Below are 20602 nucleotides of genomic sequence, written 5' to 3' on the forward strand. Positions count from 1 at the left end.
ATGTATCTGCATGGTTGGTTGTAACATATTGGTGCAAATGTGAATCTGATCACTTCTGATGCTTTTGCTGGAAAAGTTACTGTATTAGGTTTGTTTGCCATGTTAATTTTTCATAATCTTCTAATCTTCTAATCGTATGAACCTTCTACTGTAGCTGGGACTAGAGGGGGAGCAATGCATTTTAGTGACTGTCTGCTGGGATTTCTGATACCCGATCCTGTTAAGGATTACAGTTTCTTTGAGAGGCATTCACAGGCTGTCTGCAGTCATCGTGCATTATTAAACAGTAAGAATTAAATTCTGCTGACAATGCTGTCTGCAGTATGTACATTTTTCACTTCTGTTGCTATCTTAACCCACTACGCAATTTACATTTACTGCAGTGGATCTCCATTAACACATGCTAAGATTTTGCATGCAACTTCTTGTTAAAACAATCTAAATTGGAGACCATTTTCTCTGTTGTATATTCCCCTGAGAATGACTTTGTTGGCACGTGTTTACCACCCTGGGACTTGAGCCAGTTAAGAGGATTCAGTGTGTGGTAGGGCTACTGAAATGCTAAATTTCAGGCTGTAATGACTTGACTCATTAAATTGTTGACAGTTAATTGGCTCAAGCCAGCACATATAGGGAAGATCCATTACAGCTGTAAGCAAACTGATGATCACAAAAGCCTTGCTAGGGATGCCTAAACAGAAAGGGGAGCATGCTTGGATGGTCCAGGAATAGTACAAATCTATAATCGGTTTGTTTTCATTTCTTTTTCAGGCTTCTTTAGAGAAGTTGTTCAGCAAAGTCAACACAATGTTGTGTTGACTACCTGCCCTAGGTCAGTGATCAGCTTTCCTTCAGCTGGTTTGAAGAGAAAATGATCCTTAACACAAATTCCCTAGGCCTAAATGTATCACAGCCAAAATACCTTGGCAGAGTGCCATTGTGTTTGCACTTGGAGAATGGGAGAGAGTGAAAGAAAGGAACGCAGAGCTGGCCTGGTCCAACAAGTATGCATATCAGAAGAGGGCTTGGCATTCCTTGTGTAACTTTTCTTTTTCCCCGGGTTGTTGGGGTTTTTTTTGAGCAGCTTTTGGCTTACATTAGATTTTAATGCTGTAAAGTAAGAGGAAGGGATTGACAGCTACATCTCAGATGGGTTCCTGGAAGGCTGCACTTCTGTGCCATGAACTTAACTGTGACCTCACCAATTAACATCACAGTGAAAATTTAGTTTTTAATGTGGTTAAAAATACATTTCCTCTTTCTTCTGGGTTTCAACACAGATGTTATATTCCTAATCCTTTGGGGTCCACCACTGTCCACGATACACGCATCCCTGTAGATTTCTTTTCCTTTCTACATATGCATTTAGTGCTTACAAAGTCTTTTGCATTAATGGAAAAAGCAGAGCATGATGATAGTGATATTGAGAGTCAGTGCCTGCCCCTAGGGCCCATTCCATTTAGTTCAGTCTTTGTCAGAAGGTCCAACCCCTAGGTCCTGTTCGGCATCTCTTTGTTAGGCCTCGGCCTTCGGGAAGGGATTGTCAGTCATCTGGCTGCTGGAAGTCTGGGATAATTTGGTGACACCTTCACACTTCAGAGCATGGATTGCAATTTGAATTTTTAGAAGTTATGCTAATTAATGTGCTGTTGTAAGAGCAGGATCCAAGGAAAGGCTATGCCTGATAAATTAGTCCTGTCATTTGACTAGTGACTTGAAAGAATTATGTATGTCACACCTTGAGTAATTAATTCCTGCTTTCACTACATAGCAAAAAGGTGTTTGTGGGGTTTTATTGGTAATCCCGCAAGTGGATAGTGCAGAAGGATGAGTCAGCCTTCAAGCCTAGGAGGAAACCAGCTAATCTACTTTCTAGAGATAAAATGGTTCATTCATTTATTTTTATACCTTTATTGCTAAGGAGGAATTTGAGCTGCAAGCTCCATAAGCATCTCTTATCCGTGATTTTTGTGGAGGCTAGCTGTATTTTAAAATTCATAACTTACCTTTCACTGTGGGCTTGGGCTACAAGTCCTTCATCTGACATCATTCTCCGTGTCATGGTGTTAGAACCTTCTGACTTATGTTTTGTGCCACTGTCAAACTTAACAGATTGGTTCTTCCTGTCATGACTCCTCTACAGTGCTCATGTTTCATGTGTTTTTGCTCTTACTTGGTGATTACATTTTATAATTAGTCCAGGCTTGCACCTTAATACTGTACTGGGACCCTATTACACTATTCCCTTTTGTGTTACACAAATAGAAAGCAGGTGTTGAAATAATAAATGCTCAGTGTTGGGATTTAACAACCCAAGAGATTATCCTGGCTAATGCAATCCCTGTGGTGAATCCTGGTGAAGAAAAGCAGGAGTCACTCTTTAGTCTATAATAGAAGAAAATCTCTTTGTCTTGGAGATACATTTCACCAACATTTGGTGGACATTTGTGTCTGTACCTTTGAGAAGGGGAAGCTGAGAACCCATCCTAATAAGATGCAAGACATAGGAGACCATAAGATGACTTTTAGAAAAAGAATGCACTCTGCGATCCTTTTTTGTAGAACTTCTATGGCTTATTCATTAAAGCATTTTATATTTTGCATGTTCTAAGATAAAGTAGACAGGAGTTTTATTTAATGTCATCCAAATATAGACAGCTGTATGAAAACTTGTAACTTCATCCATGAAGTGTCAAAGCAAGAACAATGAAAAATTTAAGATTGACAATTAGAGATTTCTGCTAATATTTTGGTATAATAGGGTGAGCTTTCTATCTTATGGAATGATCTCCAGATTTGTAAATTTGAAACAATGGATTCATAACTAGCCAGATAAATTTCTGTATGTTTTCTTTTCAATCTGTTTTGAGCCTGGGACACATTAGTTATTTCTGAATTTATTTTTAACCCTCTTGTTAAAACAAAGACTTTAAGAAGATGATTTGTGTTAATTATCCATGTAATGGAAGAGTCACTGGAGTCATTCAATATTCCTCTTTCCCATGTACATCATGACTCCATTAGTGAGGAGCATCTCAGTTTCTTTCTTTGAAAGATCAGCTGTTGGCTGATCCGGGGTTGGGGGGTAGTGTTGTGAATTAGGAGCAAAACGAATTTTGGAGGCATTTGATTACTCTTGTCTTCTCTGAAGACGCTCCTGCTGTTCTTCACTCTGTCACATTTCAGTAATTTGTTTTGAATTTTACTGATGTATGCCCTAAAAACAGCCCCCTGGCCATTCACCCCCCTGCAGCCAGGGCTGCTTTGGGGCACTAAAGCCCTGCTCAAGTTTCCCAGCTGAGTTCTTGTCTGTGGTGGATCTTGGTTCCAGGCTTCACCGGGGCTCGCTAAAATAAATCAGCGCCTTTCTCGGAGCCGCCTGCAGTTTGCGGCTGCAGCCCCTGGGTGGCCCGCACTGCTCGCTGGGTCACTCCTCCTTTCTCTGCCAGCGAGCGAGCTCTTTCTCTGCCTCTCTCGCTCCCCTCCCTTTTATTCCAGCAGTCAGGCAGCTAATTAACTGCACAGCCCGGCCTTCAGTGCATAATATTGTAATGAGGTAGGAGGGAGAGCCACAGCTGCCTCAGCATGAGCAGCAGGCCCTGTTCCTGGTGCCAGGAACTAGGAAGGAGCTGATTATTTTAATTCTTTTTTGTTTTCCCTTTAAGTTGGCTGTAGCGTAGACGTTAGGAGCAGATCGAGGCAGGTCCGCCGCTGACACGGAGCATGAACGGGGCGCCGGGGTCCTAGAGGAGCCCGGGGAAGAGCCGGGGGAGTGACCGAAGATGGGCAACCAGGCTGGGCGAGCGGAGGAGCCTGACCAAGGTCTGTAGGGACCGTGGCGGGGCTGCTGCCGGCGATTCCCGGGGCTGTTCTGCAGGGGAAGGGGGTTTGTTCTCGGGGGGTTTCACCGCAGCGTCGCCCTGAGCGGAAACGGGCTGTTGGCAGAGCTGATGCTGATGGTTTTGAGACTGTCAGAGAAATTCCTGCTGTTTATCTTGTGCTTTGTAAATGCTGTTTGTTACTGCTCTGTACCTGAGATCGCAGCACCGTCCCTAGGGAAGCTTTTGAGAAAGAAATCCTTTGCTGGCTGGAACAGAATGCCTACAAGGGAGGGACCTTAATGCCTGACAGATATTATTTTATGTAGTCTGCATGATGCAGCTAAAAAGTTATAAAGCTTATCTAGTGATGCACATATAACTTGTCAGGATCTGTAGCTTGGCTATGTTCGCCTTTACCATTGTTCATGGCCTGAGGCCTGAAATTTTCCAGGCTTTAGAATTTAAAATGATGTCTTTGTGGAAGGTTTTCCCACCATTGTCCTTTCAGAAGTGTAATGCTTTGCATGTTAATCAGTAGCAGATTTTATAGAAAGCCAAGAGCTAGTATCAGGTATATCTAATTCCCCTTGTGCCAAATGTCTATACTGTGCACTAGGAAGGCTGGTAATCTGTTCCTGATGCCGTAGTACTGTTTTGGTTGCCTTTTGATTTATTTTGCTTGTTTCTCAAATGCTGAATGAGGAAAAAACAGTAGGCATACTGATTTGTGCTGTTTATTTTGTAGTTTCTGTTTAATCTTAGAACTCTCTAAGGTACAGAAAACTGGAACTGGTTGTATTTCCTGGCACTCTGCTTCTTACTGTTACCATGGGAATTTCATTCACAAAATCCCATTAAAGTTGTTATTGCTTGGTCAGGATTTCTTTATAACTTCAGATTAGATATGTGGCTATTATGTTCAAAGAAACGCATATGTACCTGATTTCTAGTATTGTGAAGAAAAGCAAGAAGCCGACAATGCTGCGTTGCTACTCACAGTAGGTCTGCCCGTGAGTGCTGGAACAGCAGTTGGGTGTAGTGGAGAACTCTCTAGCAGTATGTTAATCAGCAGGCTAATGAAGGACACAAAAGCGGCCAGTATCCAGTCACCAGAAGAAATGCTGCCCTACGGGAAAGTTAAACTTTAGGCTGGAAAGTATGGCGTCCTACATCCCTGGGCTCTGAAATCTGTATTTCACAGGCCACTGTCAGCTATAGAAATCTTGCTGGAACTAAACGTGCTATTGTCATTTGAGGAGGGATAATACTAGTGATAAACTAAGAGGGAGACGACTAAAGGCATGGGGAGGTACTCTGTTAACTTCTAATAAGAGTATGAGAAGACCAGCTCTGATTTTGTAGGCCAGTGATGGGATTAGCTTATTATTATTAACAGTGATGATAAATGAGTGTGCAGACCCCCTGTGGGTTTTGAAAATCTTTCATCCATTGTTTTCTGTTGTCCTGTGATTTATTTTAGGTTTTTTATCGAAAGAGAAAGGGTTGTGCTTCTGTTGCACCTAAGCAGTTTGAACTCTTCTCCAGTTTTTAAGTGCAGACTGTACTAAGTCTTGTTTTAATGTCTTCACTCTTCATAAGATATGAATATGACTGAAAAACACAGAGTACTTTGTATTCAACTACTTACTCAAAACTGCTTAATCATGAAAAAAGTTTCAGGAACAGCACTGCTGACAATAAATTCTGATGACATATTCCTGGTGTGTGAGAGCTCTGGCTTTGGAAGTTAGAATAATGTGAAGACATCTGAAGCAGAGTTTGTTGATTTTTGACAACTAGGATGCAAAAACTTGTTTTTCACATTAGAATGTGATACATGGAAGTGTCTACATTGGGCTTTGTTTCTACTTGGATGAACTTAATCGAGCTCTCACTCAGGAATACCTACATCTTGAATAACTGTGGTACTCTAAGTTGGGTCCTTTTGGAATAACCAAATTAAAACCCAGTACCATCTCCTTTTAAATTAATCTTACAAGCAGGCTTTTCCTGACTTCAAATTTAGAACTTATTTTAAACCATTTTTACAATCATTTGTAAGAACTTTTGTGGTATGTGGCCTGAGTTTGCATCAGTTTTTTGCATAAACTGGATGAGTGGTTGCTTTTCCTGCTGTGAGTGCTCTCAATATGAATCTTTAAAAGCATGTAGAGGTTTTAGAATGAAAACACCTATAAAGTAGCACAGAATAAGATGTGAAACGGTAGTGAATATTGCTGCAGTTTGTCAGTAGAGTTAGTTTTCTGCTTCTAAGACTGACTGCCTCAAGCTAAAGGAACACCAGATACACAAACATGGGCCAAGGCACCTGTGAAATAGTGGGAACGTTTCATGGGAGCTGTATGGAAGAATACAATGTTTTCCAGTGCATCAGTATTTATTGAGAGAAGCCTTTCAAACATTAGTTTGCCTTGGAAACAGTGAGGCAGCCTGTATTTGTGAACAGGAGTGCCTAAGATTCTTTGATATCAGTTGACACAGTGATGGTGGGGTTTTGTTTATCCTCTAAACATCTGCAGGTGATGTGATGATTAAAATCTCTGGGAAGAGGTGGAGAAAATGACTCAATAAGTACAAAAACTTTCTTTAAAGAAGCAGTTGAATGGGAAATGTTAACTTCTCTAGTTGGAACAAGGTGAGGGGTGGGGTTATCCAAGGGTTAGACTTTTTTTGGGACTGTGCTTATTTGTAAAACATGTTTACAGGGCTTGGATGAGAATATCAAATGTCAGTGTGTATGCTAAGCCAGTATTGATCTGTTTTCTTATGTCTGTTTTGTCCTGGCCTAGGGAGGCTTTCATTTTATGTTTGAGGAAGGGATTCTTCAGTGTGGGATGTATAGTGTGTAAAACAGACTTTGAAGATAAAGGGTCTTGTAGAAATATATTATTTCTTGTGAGTTCTATTTTTTGTTTTTGGGCTGTGTGTTCAGGTCTTTCTGGGTACTCTCTTTAGCCTCTCTCATCTGCTTCTCTTCCTTTCTTCTAAACATGGGAGCCATTCATCTTAACTCTGTTACATGTCAGCACACCATTTCTGCCAAGCAAGAGCTCGAGAGAACAGATGAGTTTAATAATGGTGTGGGGAGGAGGGAGGGAGGAGAGAGGGGCCAGTGAAGCTAATGAATCACATAACAGCTTGCATGGAAATACCGACAGCAAGTCGTGTCCTCCTCGAGCTCGGGCAGCGAGCCGTAGACCTTTTGTTCCCAGTGGAGCCAGCAAACCACAATTTGCTCTCCAGTGGATAGTTTAATTCCTTAGTCACCTCTTCCTCCCACAAGTCATTCTCGCATGGGGGTTTTACAGATGCTCTCATTCTTCAGAGCAGTAACACATTGATTAAACTGGTATTGAAGAAGTTTATTTTCCCCTGGAGGGTAATTTTTACTCTGCTTAAGCCTCTCTTCCAAGGCCAGTTAGGGCCAGCTCTGTTGATTAGTCTTGTGATGTGACTTGACTGGACTGACACTATTAAATAATTTCAGAAATACTGAAAACATACTGACAAACAGATGTCAAATGGCAGTGGTCTCCTCTGCTCTGCAGGCCAGTGAAATGAGTACAGCCAAGAGACTATGTCACAATTTGGACTGGCTTCTTAGAGGAATTCAGTTGTGAGTATGACTAACTTGCTGCCTCTGAAGGTATCTGTTTGAGGCGGAGTTAAGTGATAATCTGATGTCCCCTGATCCCAAGATGAGAGGTCAATGAACGCTAAATTAGTGGAAGAAATCACCAGGCAAGGGCCTTTACAGCAGTTTTCAGCGTTGGCTGGGAGGATGTGCTGAGTGGGAATACTTTCTTTAGGCAGGACCGGAGCTTTTACAAGAACAACTTTTAGGGCATGGCAGGCAGCAGGATGTGGTTTTTGCATTTTATTTTGTGTTAGATTGGTTTGCTGGTGAAAATTAAAGCCATTCTTGGATGAAGGCAGGGAGCTTCTGCTGGGAATCTTACTGAGTAAGCGGGTCAGCAAGAACTTGTCCTACAGTTAAAGCTCTGCAGACTGTGCTTTTACACTAGAACTGATGGTGTCTTAGGATCTACAGATAGTAGATCTAGTATGATAGTAAATGTAAAAGCTGATTTTGTTGCCTATTGTTTTATTAGTTTAGTTAATGTGCTGCGACTAGCTTGACAGTGGCAGAAGAAATAGCTAGTGGATGGTTGTGATGGTATGTTTGTTCTGACACAATATTAAATTAGTCTAAAAGGGTGAAAGAAGGAGAGAATAGTGCTGGCCTTGGAGGAAAAAACAAAGCTTACTGCTTTTTCTTTGGGTTATATTTGACTCCTTGAGGTCTTAAAGCTATAAAACTAGCCAAAGAAACCTGGGCAAGGACTGCACCTTGGTCTTCCTGCTGCTAGAGCCCTGTGGGTAGCCAGGAGTCTGTTCAGAACCTGCCCTGTATTTTGGGGCTTCTACTAATATTTCAGCAAGTATTTTTCTAATTTTTTCCTGTTTCAGTTCCTTCTCTGTTTTACTAATTTGCCCTTCATAAAATCTCCTGGTTTCCACTGGGAGTGCAGCTTTCAAAACAACATGAAATTGTAAAATTGAAGCGAAGTGCTTCTCTGATTTCATTGGCACTGGATTGCTTGAAGAGGACTTGGTTTGATTTTTCTGTGATTCTCACAGACTGCCACTAGCGGATTGACAAATCTTGGATACTTTCATTAATTTTTATATGTTCCCATGCTGTATCTCCAAGCAATTTGAGCATGATGGTTAAATATTATATAAAAGAGGATCTTTGATAATAGACGCTGCTGGATTTTCCATGTGTAAACTTTTTTATTCCTGTAATCCAAACTAGACCTGTGTTCGCAAATGTCTTTTGAAATGTTCCATCTACCATAATTCATGGAGCAGTGATGTTTTTCAATAAGCATCAATAGATATGGATGACATGTTCTGAGGCAGAGTCCTCTGTCGTTGTGTGATCTATGCTCATCGGTCAGTTCTCTCAGGCTATAGAATTACAGCAGAACTCTCGTTTTCTGACCTTTTAATCAGTCTGCGTAGCACACAATTAACAAGCAGTATATTTTTATCAACATCAATTTAAATATGAAGTTCTTGCAGGCTAATTTGATTTTGATGGCTGGAAAAATATACCCTTGGGAAAATGTAAGGCTAGCAGGAGTTTTCAGGGTCCAGTTCTGAGCACATGTGGGGGGTGTGTGGGATTAAACAAGGACATGCACTCTTCCATTGGTTACCAACATGAAAGAACTGTGTAGTTTTTGTCTTGTTTGGAATTTGTCCAGTTGATTAGGAAAAATATTAGGGGCTTCTGCCTTGGGAGATTGTAGTAGGATCCTTGAATTTGGCAGAAAAAACAGTAAGGCTGTTTGGTTTTCTTACAGCCTTTTATTTTTGGCCTGTTTGCAGGTAGATCATCTTGCCTTTTACCTTAATGGTTTCTTTTAGGGATGTTTAAGCAAAAGCATCTTGCACCAATGTTTCGATAGGACTGTGTAAAGCAAGTCTGAACACAGCAAGGTAATGCTTTTGGAATGCCATAGAGAAAAAGGCAGAAGCTGAGCATATTGTCTTCCTGATCATCACTGTTTGAACTGTCTCTGACCAGTCCAAATGACTGGAGAAATCTCATCCTGTACTAAGGATAGAAAGCTGTTTTAATTAATACAAACGAAGTAAAATGCAAAGGTGGTTTCTTACCTCCATCTGGAAGATATTATTTGTATTTTTTGCACCCTAAAGGTCTTTTGCATTTTGACATTGCAGCATTGATGCTGAAGATGTAGAAATCCTTATAATACCATATAATTATGCCTCTTGTAATCAGTTTTGTAGGGATTGTCTCTACAAGGGTGTGGATAATGATGATTTCATTGGCAGGAACCTGGTTCTCTGCTAGACAGGGAAGAGAAAGACATTCAAAAGTGTATCTGAGTATGTACTCTCATAGACAAAACCACATTTGATTCCTGAAATAAAGCAGAGGTAATACCTTTGTATAACAGAAGGCTGTGTGCAGAAGGCAGCCTGTTTTCAACTGGCTAAAACAATGTACAGAAATATTTCATGTGTTTCCAGGCCACCTAAAGTACATGGCAGCAACTTTACCTAACCCAAAGCTGAGTATCCGTTTGGGTATCCGTTGGTCCCAGGTTTACAATCTATCTTGAGCCAAGGTGGGAGGCACAAAGCTCTGATCATGTTTCTCCAGGCCTGAGGTGAGGATGAGGATGGAGGCATCAGAAGGAAGGAGACACAGTGCTCTTTGAGAGACTTCAGATATTTCCACAACCCTTATCTTCCACATCTTGAGAAATACTGCTTTCATAAAGCCTTGTTGAGTTTGAAGAATGGACTAATCATGTTAGAAATTACTCTCAGCCTCCTCCACACATAGTTTCTTTGAGGCTGCTTGACTGTGAAAAATCTTTGACTGATCTTTTAATTAAAAGCTCCTTTTTTTTTCCTTCCCCACCAAGGAGTTGAAGCTCTTCCTGCTTTGAAGTGGGCAGCTTTTTATAGATAAACATCTCATTAAGTTATGAGATTTCTTCCTCTCTCTCCTTCTGTCCCATTTCCTGATGTGTCTCCTCCAGCACTGATAGTTTTAATGATTTCAGCCCAGTTCCCAGTTCCAGCTATTCAGGACAGTGTGAACTGGCTCCCTTATTGCTATACCAGGCAGAGCTAAAGCTCTGGATGAGCTGTGGAAACTAAATTGCAGTCCTCTCCCCACCCCCTCACTGAAGCAGGCTGGAAACAACAATAAAACTGGGTTTATTATGTGGTCATCACATTTTAGTAAACAAAAGGCAGTTGGAATACCAGTGCAATGCACACTAGTTAATAAGCATTAAGCAAACAATTTTTAAAAAGCCTCTAGCTTTTAAGTTCTCCCCTCTGTTTTAGGAGAGGAGGAGGAACCTCCTTTCACATTTCCTATTTTTGATCCCTTTTTCTCCACTCTTTCTGGATTGGAGAATTCACAAGGAAAGAAGTTCTTTTGGCTCGGTCCGCCCTCGCCTTTTGGCCAAGCGTGGGGCAGCATTCCTGAACTGAAGGGTTCAGGTCATGGTTTCTTAATACAAAGCACTCACCAGCAGTGCTGTGCAAAGGCATTTGCTGCTGCTCCATTCCTCTGTAGCGGCTGCTGCTCACTCAGCAGCACAAGCTGAAGTGTTTGTGGGAAGGACAGTGAATTAGATCAGGATCTGCCTTTAACACAGCAAAAGGGGTGGAAAAAAACGTGCAGATATTTTTATAGCCAAATCAGTTCCATGATTCAATTCACAGCATGGCCTCATGAACAGTTAAATAAACAGGATGAATCGGTTATCCTTTGAAGTGTGCAAATATTGATATCAAGCATTTTTCCACTTCAAATTGGGTTTTGGTTACTTTTTGTGCATATAGCTGTGATGTCAGGTAGATTCTGGTAGCCTAGAGGGGTGACCCACAGCACCTGACTTGTATGGAAGGAACAGGGTTCTTTTTACTTCCCTTTTGCTTTCTTGGGCCAGGAGGTTTTAGGTAATTCCTATGGATATTTTTCTCAGGTGTTGTTTTGACCAGAAATTGTCTAAAAAATAAAAACCTCAGAATAGTCTGACTTAAAATTTACTTTGCTGTAGGTATGAGATGATAATACCTGATCTTATCTCATTTTGACAGGTGCATAGGCAGGAAATGCTCCACAACAGAGTTGGGAGGTGTCACAGAAATCCCTATAATTTTGGTGTGCTAGTATCACAAGTATGCAAAGTCAAGGCTCTCTTAAGAAACATAAAATTATATTTTTTCAATAATCTATGATGATTGTGGAAATTCTCAAACTGGATAAAAAGAAGCAACAAGGAGAGATTATTTTTAAAAAACAAAATTCTGGATTTCTGTGACTTCTGCCAGATTAATTTTGCAATAATGCTACATACAGAAAGTTTTAGTCATTCTTTTTTGGGGGGTAGACAAGGGGTATAGTTAGCAGGTGACTGAAGTGTTTGGCAGGCCCACTGGTATTAACGGTTCCCAAAAAAGTAGGTTTTATTTTACCGGGGGGACATTCCAGTGAGTGTACGATATAGAGTTTCTCTGAACATTTGCTAGACCGTTTGCTTTGGATCTCTCAGTGTTTGTTATGCCAGGTTGCTGGGTGCTCTAGAAATCCAAAGCAGTGATTGCGATTGCCCTTGTGTTTTGCACCTGTGTTGGCAGATGGGATGTGCATTGGGGTTTTGGATCCCTCATTGCGGAGGTGAATGCAGTGGTACCCTCATGATTCTCTCTGTGCCTGAGGTTGTGGCACAGTGAAGCCCCTTGAATGCTTCTTGACTCTTGATTTAAAAGGGAAATTGGCATTTGTGAAAGCAGTGACTGGGCGTGCTAGTTAAGGATACATAGGCACAGAACAATTCTTGCCTCCTCTTAGCTTTGCCAATGTATTTCAGAGCTGTATCTTTGGTACTTAGACTTCTGAGCAAAAGTTCCTTCTTATGACACAACCTGCACTGTTTTTGTAGTGGGTAAAAAAACTGTATTATATGTGACACAGGCGTATCCAAGACTCAGTTTTCATTCCAGGCTTAAACCTTCAGAAAACCCAAGTAGATGGTGTAAGAGATGTTCAGAGGAGCTCCTCTGTATGGACACTGACATGTTTCCCTGAGTAGAGATTTTAACTACTGCTATTCTTCAGAGAGGAATTGTGTGTGAACAGTCCCATAAAGAAGAAAGAAAGTCAGCTGAAATTCACAATGAGACTTTGTGAACAGGATTTGATCAGATCTCCTCTCATTTACATTCTGAATGCAACCTTGTTTCCACTGCAACAGCATTGAGTTGTGACAGTGGGAACTTGAGCTTCAGTGCTTGTGTCTGTGCTAAGAGCTTGGAACCAGCAGATGCTGAGAAGAGCTGAGCTTTTTGTGTTTTAATACTTTTTTTGGAAGAGTTAAATGGGATTTTCTGTGTAAGAAAGAAGATGATGAGTTATTGATCAGGGTGAATCCAACAAGCTGAAAATGAAATATTTGTGATTTTAAGAAATTCCTTAACTGGGCAGCAGAGATTCCCTGAGCACCTGATTTTCAAAAATCACTATATAACTTACTGAAGGGGACAGTGTAAGTAGAGCCTTTTGTGGATTCTAAGGGTACTGGACAGTACATCTGTACTCTTTTTGCTTGTTTTAGATGCCAAAATTTGAGCTAAATGGAGATGCTTCATATATAAGGTTGTTTCTCCTATTGGGTTACATTCCTACCATGGGAGAGTCTCTTTTAGTGGCCACCCTTCAAAACAATGTCCCACCAGCAGTTCATCTGCAGATTTAAATTGATGACAAGTAGTTTTGTCATTACTTAGTTTTTGAGTTACCGATAGTGCTTTTTCTCATGTGCTGCTTGTACTTAAGATCTCTAGACTTGTATCTTCTAATTAAAGCAAAAAATAAGCCAAACTTTACAAAGTCTTCAGCTAACGTCAGTTGTCTTTGTAGTCTTAAATTATGAATTGCTCAGATCAAGATGCTTATTAATGCTTTTTCTTTGGAATCTCTGGTAGTGTAACTTTTCAAATACAGGTATCTGTTGTTCCCTAATACTTTGTAATGTAACTTTTGATTCTTTCTTAGGTCTCTCACTCCTTTGTGTAGCTATCAGTACTTTAAGTCTCAGTGTTTAAGGGAGTAGAAGGCCTTATTTGAGCAGATGCTTCTCTATAATTAGTGTTAGATTATCAAAACCACCTTTGTTGTTTTGCAGCCATCTCCTTGTCTTTTTCAAAGCTGGGTGGAGTCCAAGTGAACCTTCCCAAAGAGTTGCTGACCTCTAAAGGTGTTGGCTCCGTGACTAATACTCCACAAACAGACTAATTCTGGAGAACCATGGCTGGCCAAGCCTAGGTTTGCTTTGTTTGTTGTTGCATGAAGACCAGGTAGTAGAGAACATTGTCTTTCTACAGGACGACCCTAAAAGAGATGGAAAAGGGTACGCTCTTCTGAGTTATTGAGGATTATCCAAAGGAGTGTCCAGCACTGTGGTCACTGTAAAATGCTGCCAGCATGAGTGAGAGTTTTTATATCTGCCCTACTTTTCAGCAGTTTGCTTTTTCTCATGTTGCCATTAAATTTATCGCTGTTGCTTGTTCATTACAATATCAGATGGTCTCTTGTTAGCAGGGAAGTTAACAGTTTTATTTGCTTAAACAAAGGGGAAAAAAGAGCAGGGAAAAATAGGACATTTCAGTGAAGCAGGTATGTGTGCAAAACTCAATCTTTTAATTAAAAAGTACTTTAAAGGAGTCAAACCTACATCAATCTTTCTGTGCTTTATAGCCATTTCCCAAAGGACATTCCTGGTTCACTCTTAATCAGTCTCAATATCGATCTCAGGAGCAATGCTGGAGCAGGGTAAGTGATCTGCCCAGTCCCTTGGGCTTTCAGTTAAGCTTTGAGCTCTTAGTGGCTTAGCCCCTTTAGGAAAATGGATTTTAAGCACCAAGTTAATTAGGTTCTTGAAAACTTTACTCTGAGGTGACAAAAGAAGACAGAAAATATGGCTGAGCTCCCTGTAACATGTACCTCTTTATCACAGGGACTCAACAGAGAATGCAATGGCTCCAAGCTAATACCATCTTTGCTGATCTGGCTGTGACTAAATTGATACTGACAATGTCACGAAGTCACATATTAATGCATTCTGTTTAGTTGTTTGTTGTGTGGTACTTGGGTACTGAAGGAATTCTGAAGATGGCACATAAAAGCTGCTATTGCAAGCCCTGTAACACCAGCCTGTAAATGTGTTGTGAAAGTCTGACTGTTCAGTTCAATGTCTAGTGCTGTTCTAGATGTCTTCAGACACCCCAGTTGCTCTGTCTGCCTCTCGAGCAAAGGACGGGTCTCCCACAGGTACTGTCTAATCTTTCATATCAGTGAAGGTGTTTTAAATATACCGAAGGGGCATCTGAAATGGCACTAGACATCTGTATTTTGACTTCCTACATTAGGCATCATAAACTTCATGTGATTAAGGTATGTCTGTGACCCAGATTTGTTTTGCATAAGAAATACCGAGTTGGCTAAAAATAGTACACAGGCAAGACTGGGCCCATGTGAGTACACAGCTGCGTTACCTGTCTGCTGGACGTTACCAGCACTGCTGCGGATCCTCTGCAGGATCTCAGCAAATCCGAGTCAATGCAGTCCTGCTGAGTCCAGGATCTACTCAAGTCACAGCCAGAGGATAAGCTGAAAACCAAAACTGAGAAGACCTATTTCAGCTGAATCACATGTGATGGAGCACAGTACAATTGTATGGGGAGGTTTTAATAACTCTTTTTATTCACTGTACGAGCGTGAGCTGTAAATAATATTCTCCTTGCTTACCCATTCTGCTAAATGCTTGCAGTCCACTTGATTTATACCAATCTTTCCCTCAAGGTATTGCAGGAATCACTTTTCTGAGGCTTGGGAATTCTGTTTGGATGGCAAAATTTATTAAAATATCTTAGCATGTGGGAATGGAATTCCAGAACAATGGAAGAATCACTGTCTTCTGTTGTCAGGAAGACTGAAAGTTAGCCCAAAACTTCTTGTTGCTATCTCTTTTGTTTCACTATCCTTTTTTGAGGTGGGAGTGATATCAAAGTGAAATAGCTGGTCTGTTGCAAATGGCAGAGATAGAATTAAAGAGATATCACAGTCCTTCCAGAGCAGCAGATAATCATGAGAGTACAAACTTGTCTTCAGGCAACAGTTTGAAAAGTATGACTTTAACATTGCAGAGTGCTATGAATAGCTTTCTTTTATTTCTTGTTATCCTGCCCTTGCCATTCAAATAAGCTACCCATTGTTTAAAATCATCACACCCAACATGCATCTGTCTTCATGTTGTGGTCTTACATGACTGAAATGCTTTCTGGAATGAATCAATGATCAGCATGCTGAAAATACATAGATGCCCTCTACATGCAGGAGACTTAATACATCCTTAAACTATGGAAGAATGCATTGCTAACACAGATTTTTAAATATGTTGAAAATGTTTTTATTGTTCTTAAGAGTTGACAGGATTAAAGTTTAGGAAGAAAGTACAAAACAGAACATTACCTGTTGATTCTGTCCCTGGAACAGCAGAAGCCCATGGCATTAACCTTTGGGTTATTAATATGTTAATGGAGGGAAGGATTAAGAAAAGGGCAGGCTGTGGGAGACAAATGGCACAAAAGCCAGAGGCAAATAACCTTGTATTGACTCCAGTTCCAGAAAATAGATTCAAGGCAGAAATTAGAACGTTTCCAAAGGTGGTTGTGTGGTCAAATGAAGTTACTTCCCAGTTGAGACTCTTCCTCCTCTCTGGGATTAGAGAAGCAGGTATTTGAACTGTTAATTATACTGAAGAGTCAAGTAAAATAAATGTAACTTCAAAGCTAGTACTTCACTGGGAAGATGGTTATAATGTGCTATCTTGGAGGACACAGAGTGTGATGGCTGATAAACTTACTGAATCCCAGAAAGTCATCCTGTCCCTTATTCTGCCAGCACTATGGGTGTCACTCCTGAGCAGCAGCCCTACGTGCTCCACCCTGGGGGACTGGGAAATGGGTTTCTCCATTTCCTCCTGGTTGTGGGTGCTGCCTTTGGGAGCTGATGTGGCAGGTGCTGAGAGTTTAGATCAAATATAGATGGTTATGTGGAAAAACTGAAGAATAATCTTGATCCTTCGTAGCTGTGCTGAAAATGGGATTAAAATGCCTGAAGATCATCATAAAGGGTCAACTTTTATCTTGTTGGAGTTGTACTTTGTTTCTGACATCAGTGGAAAGTCTGTGAGGATTCCCTGGCAGAAAGTGGTGCAAACAAACTGCCAGGAGCTCCAGGGTCCTAATCCTCACTGACTTATTCTGACCTTGGGTGAGGCGTTTTCATTCTCTCCACTTCCCTGTCCTGTAACCTAGACTTAACAATTATGTGTTTCAGAGGATTAGAGTTACATAGCTGTTAATTTTAAAGCACTCTGATAATTATAAGCTCTACATACATGTTAGGGTTTAATCCTTCACACCTTGAATAGTATAGCTGATATTGAAAACTGAGTTCTTACTGGGTGCTGAGGCAAAGAACATGATGATGAGGTGACCTCAGTCAGAGCAAAACAGGTTGAAAGGCAATGACTGAGTGGAGTAATTCAGGAGTAATTCCTTGTTGCTCTGAAGTGGTGGAATGCCAGCTAAGGCAATTAGCAGAGTGGGTGTGGGACTGGGAGAAGAGGTGGTTAGCTATGGTGCAAAGGGAATGAGAAATACACTGTTGGTCAGAAGTAGCCTGAGCTTGAATATGTGGGACAGAGGGAAAGAGTTCTTGAACTTGGCAGGAGAACAGTTGAGGTAGCAGGTTGGACAGGGTGGATGGACAGAGAAAACAGGATGAGGTACCATAACACTGTTTTGACCAAACAGAAAGGTTTGGTCCCAAACCCAATGGCTTGGTGTTGTTTTGTTTGGGTTGCTTGGTTGGTTGGTCTGTTTCTCCAGAATGTCTCTGAGATACAGGGCTGATGTTTTTCTCTTCCCTGCTCAAAAGCAGCAGCACTTTCTAGGAAGTGAAGTTCTTTGTGATTCCAGCCACATTAAGCAGCAGCATAAATCAACCCCAGATTGGGTTCTGCACCTTGGCAGCCGCATCTGTCTGGAGTCTCCCATGGAGCATAACCAATGTGGGCTGCCGGGCTAATCGGGTCACCAGGGTGACTTGTACAGCCCAAATGCACAGTGGGCGCCTGGGGCTGCGGGGCTGGCAGCTCCATTTGTAACTGCTACGCTGCTCACTTTCAAGGTCATTCAGAGGGGGAGCCACATAGACTTTAAAGTAGTGTTTAGACTCGTTTTGGTGCTTTGTAATTAATATATATATGCATTCATTTTTTTTTTTCTTGGGCTCTCTGTGGCTTTTTAGTATTGCATGGCACTGTTTTGGAGGGTGGAGAGAGGTAAATATATAAACACTTCTACGTCATGAAAACAGGTTGGTTAATGGTTATTGATGGTTAGAAAATGTTTTGATTTATGACAGAACAAGTCAGCAGAGCGTGGAGTCTTACAAAACACATGGAACAGGTTGAATAAGCTCAGAGCCTGCACTGGTTGGCAAACTGGTGAAGTACAGATAATCCTGGTTCAGTGTCCTTAATTGTCCTTACGTATACGTCTTCCATTGCTCAGGATCATGTTGCAATCGTCATCTGGTGGCGATTATGAGCACATTGGCATTGCTACCAGAAGTGCTACATTTCTCTTGGGAAAAGCTGTTTAGTCTGTGCCATGTGATTTGTACCAGGTGTGTAGTAGCATCATTATTTCTTGTAATATATATATATATAATGCTGCCCAGTCAACACTACCCACTACTTACATGACACTATGCAGTCAGTACTAGGTGATAGTCATGTCATTGCACTAGTTTGGGCACTTGCTTTGTCACAAAATTTTATTATAACAGTAGAAAACCCTTTCAGATTGAATAAAAGTCCAGGACATATCAGAAGGCTTTAAATCTACTCTTTAGGCTACATCCGGGAACATCTGTGTCCATTTGTAGTGCATATTTTACATCTTAAATCAGTAGAGTGACTATAGCCTGTGTAAGCACTCCTGCTCTACTCTTGGACGCTTGTCCTGCTCTGTGCTCAAGAGACATTCAAACAAGGCCTGATGCTCTCTTGCCTGGACACGTGGGGTTCAGTCCGCAGGATCCTTTGCCTCTTGGTAAGACGGAGATGTGCTGAGCTGGTGTTTCTCTGCTGGAAGCAATGCACCACATCATGGTCCATTCCATTTTCCTCTTGGCCTTCATCTTACAGTGTTATCTGCATTGACACTAAAAGCTTTACTTGTCTGCTGAGCTGAGTGTGGATGTGCTTTACAGGTGCCAGATCTTGGCAGCTGGGAACCCTGAGGTTAAGAAATGGGATGAGCAGTGAGGTGGGGGCTTTCAGCTCTGAAATGAGTTATCAGGGCTGGAGTTGCACCCACAGCCACTGGAGTTGCAGTGGAAAAAGCTTCCCCTCTCTGCTGGCGTTGCACTTTTCACCGGGGAGCCTGGAGCTGCCTGGGTCTGTTGATGCCTCCAGCTGTAGCTGACTAAATGAAGCTGTGTGGGCTGCTGGCCGTCCGGCCAGCCTGGCCCTGCTATCTCTTCCCATAAACACTGGAGCCTTTGTCTCTGGCCTTATCATGCCCCTGCCATCACAGAGCCTGTTCTGTGCTCTCCTCCCAGCACAGGCTCCTGTGTTCAGGGGTCTTTTCTTCAGCTGCTCTTTGTCTCTGGGTGTTTATTGTGCCTGCTGCAGAGCATGTTTGTTTGGGAGGGAGGAGGAGGGGCTCCTGTTGGTGTGGGGTTTATAAACCTAGTGCATTCTTCAAAAGAGATGCTGAGCAAACTGGGTAGTGTTAATATTAACCCTTCTCTGCCCTGTATTACTGAGAGAGATTCCCTCAGTGTGTGAGAAGTGCTTTGGGAGTGTTATGGAGTTGCTTGCGGTGTAAGGCAGTAGCTGCGCAGTCGTACAGCAGAGTCTGTTCCCTCTTTGGTCTTCGCTGCCCCGAGATTTTCTGTGGATGCTGCTTTTGTGTACCAAAGAGAGCCTCCTGAACATGGGAGAGGTAGCAGAGTCTAGGATTTCTCCCAAGAGCGCTTCTGGAACTTGTTTTTATTGCAAACGCTGCCTCACTAGCCCTTTCTGTTTGCATAACTGGCCCTTGCATCCTGTTTCTGTGGCTACATCAGACAATATCTCTTCATTCCCGAAATTCTATGGCTCTGTACTTTATGGCTTTTCCTGTTGAGGAAGGTTCTGAGAACAGGAATTTCTTAAATTCATAGTGTTGCCGCTTGTAGTGGCATAAAATACCTTCTGTTTGAACCAGCTTCTTTTCTTTAACCAGGTTGTTAATATGTTCGTGGTTAGGATAGCTTGTATTGTCTCTTCAGTACATGTGGTCCTGTATTCCAAGAGAGCTTTGGAAGATGAAGATCAGCAACTCAGAAACTTTATTTCCCTTGTAGTCACATAATGCTTTGCATTAACCTGGTTGGGGGAGCAAAAAAAAAAAAACCAACCCACAATACCACAACCAAACAGAACAGCATCAACTTTCTAACCTCCTTTAGTTCTTCCTCTGTAAGAGGATGGGAATTTATAACATGACAAATCTCTCGTCCATCTTGGCAAGAAGCTGCAGCACCACAATTGTCAGTGTGGTAGAAGTGCCAGGAGAGTTTTGTATTTCACAGAATCTGCAGTCAGTCTAAACATTTCACACCTTTTTTATGGTGATCTGCATGAACTGAGCATAATGTAAATAACGCAAATACGTTAGTTTTGTGTGATAAAACCACTTTTTTTCCACAGATGGTATATTTTCTTAAGTTACTTTTCCCCAGAAATTAATAGGTTTAAACTCAGTATTTTACAAAGTAGTGTAAAGAGTTTTTATTTTCAAATAATTAATATCCTGGCATTGGGGGTGTCCACTCATGTATTACAGTATCTAGACCTTATATTATTACTCTGGGAAAAAGTTCGGCAGCCTGTGTTCCTTTGTGGGGGTGGGAGAGGAAGAAACACAAAATAATCCAAGCCTTTGAAACATGAATCCACACAGTCATGACTAAACCTATTCGAACACTCAGGTGTTTTTCCCAAGACTGCTCTGGGCTCTAGTGTTGCTGTCGGATGACTTGTTTTCTTTATGAACTAACTAAATTTGCCTCATCTCTT

The 20602-nt window shown here is 41.5% G+C and overlaps 1 protein-coding gene across 10 annotated transcripts in view; it reads left to right on the top strand.

The window, feature by feature from the left end:
- Positions 1-20602, top strand: part of SPECC1 (sperm antigen with calponin homology and coiled-coil domains 1) — an 80797-nt gene that overhangs the window by 22113 nt on the left and 38082 nt on the right. Inside the window, exons 1-2 of one of the 10 annotated variants that reach the window (XM_071817153.1) lie at positions 3468-3556; positions 3666-3822. The exons of 8 other annotated variants lie outside the window; for them this stretch is intronic. In XM_071817153.1, coding sequence (XP_071673254.1) covers positions 3783-3822 — 40 coding nt within the window. In that variant the 5' untranslated portion in view covers positions 3468-3556; positions 3666-3782. Of the gene's footprint in view, positions 1-3467; positions 3823-20602 lie in introns of those variants that run through there. One more of the 10 variants, XM_065852821.2, reaches the window with a different exon arrangement.

The sequence above is a fragment of the Patagioenas fasciata genome, chromosome 19 (assembly GCF_037038585.1).
Source record: "Patagioenas fasciata isolate bPatFas1 chromosome 19, bPatFas1.hap1, whole genome shotgun sequence".
Lineage (NCBI taxonomy): Eukaryota > Metazoa > Chordata > Aves > Columbiformes > Columbidae > Patagioenas > Patagioenas fasciata.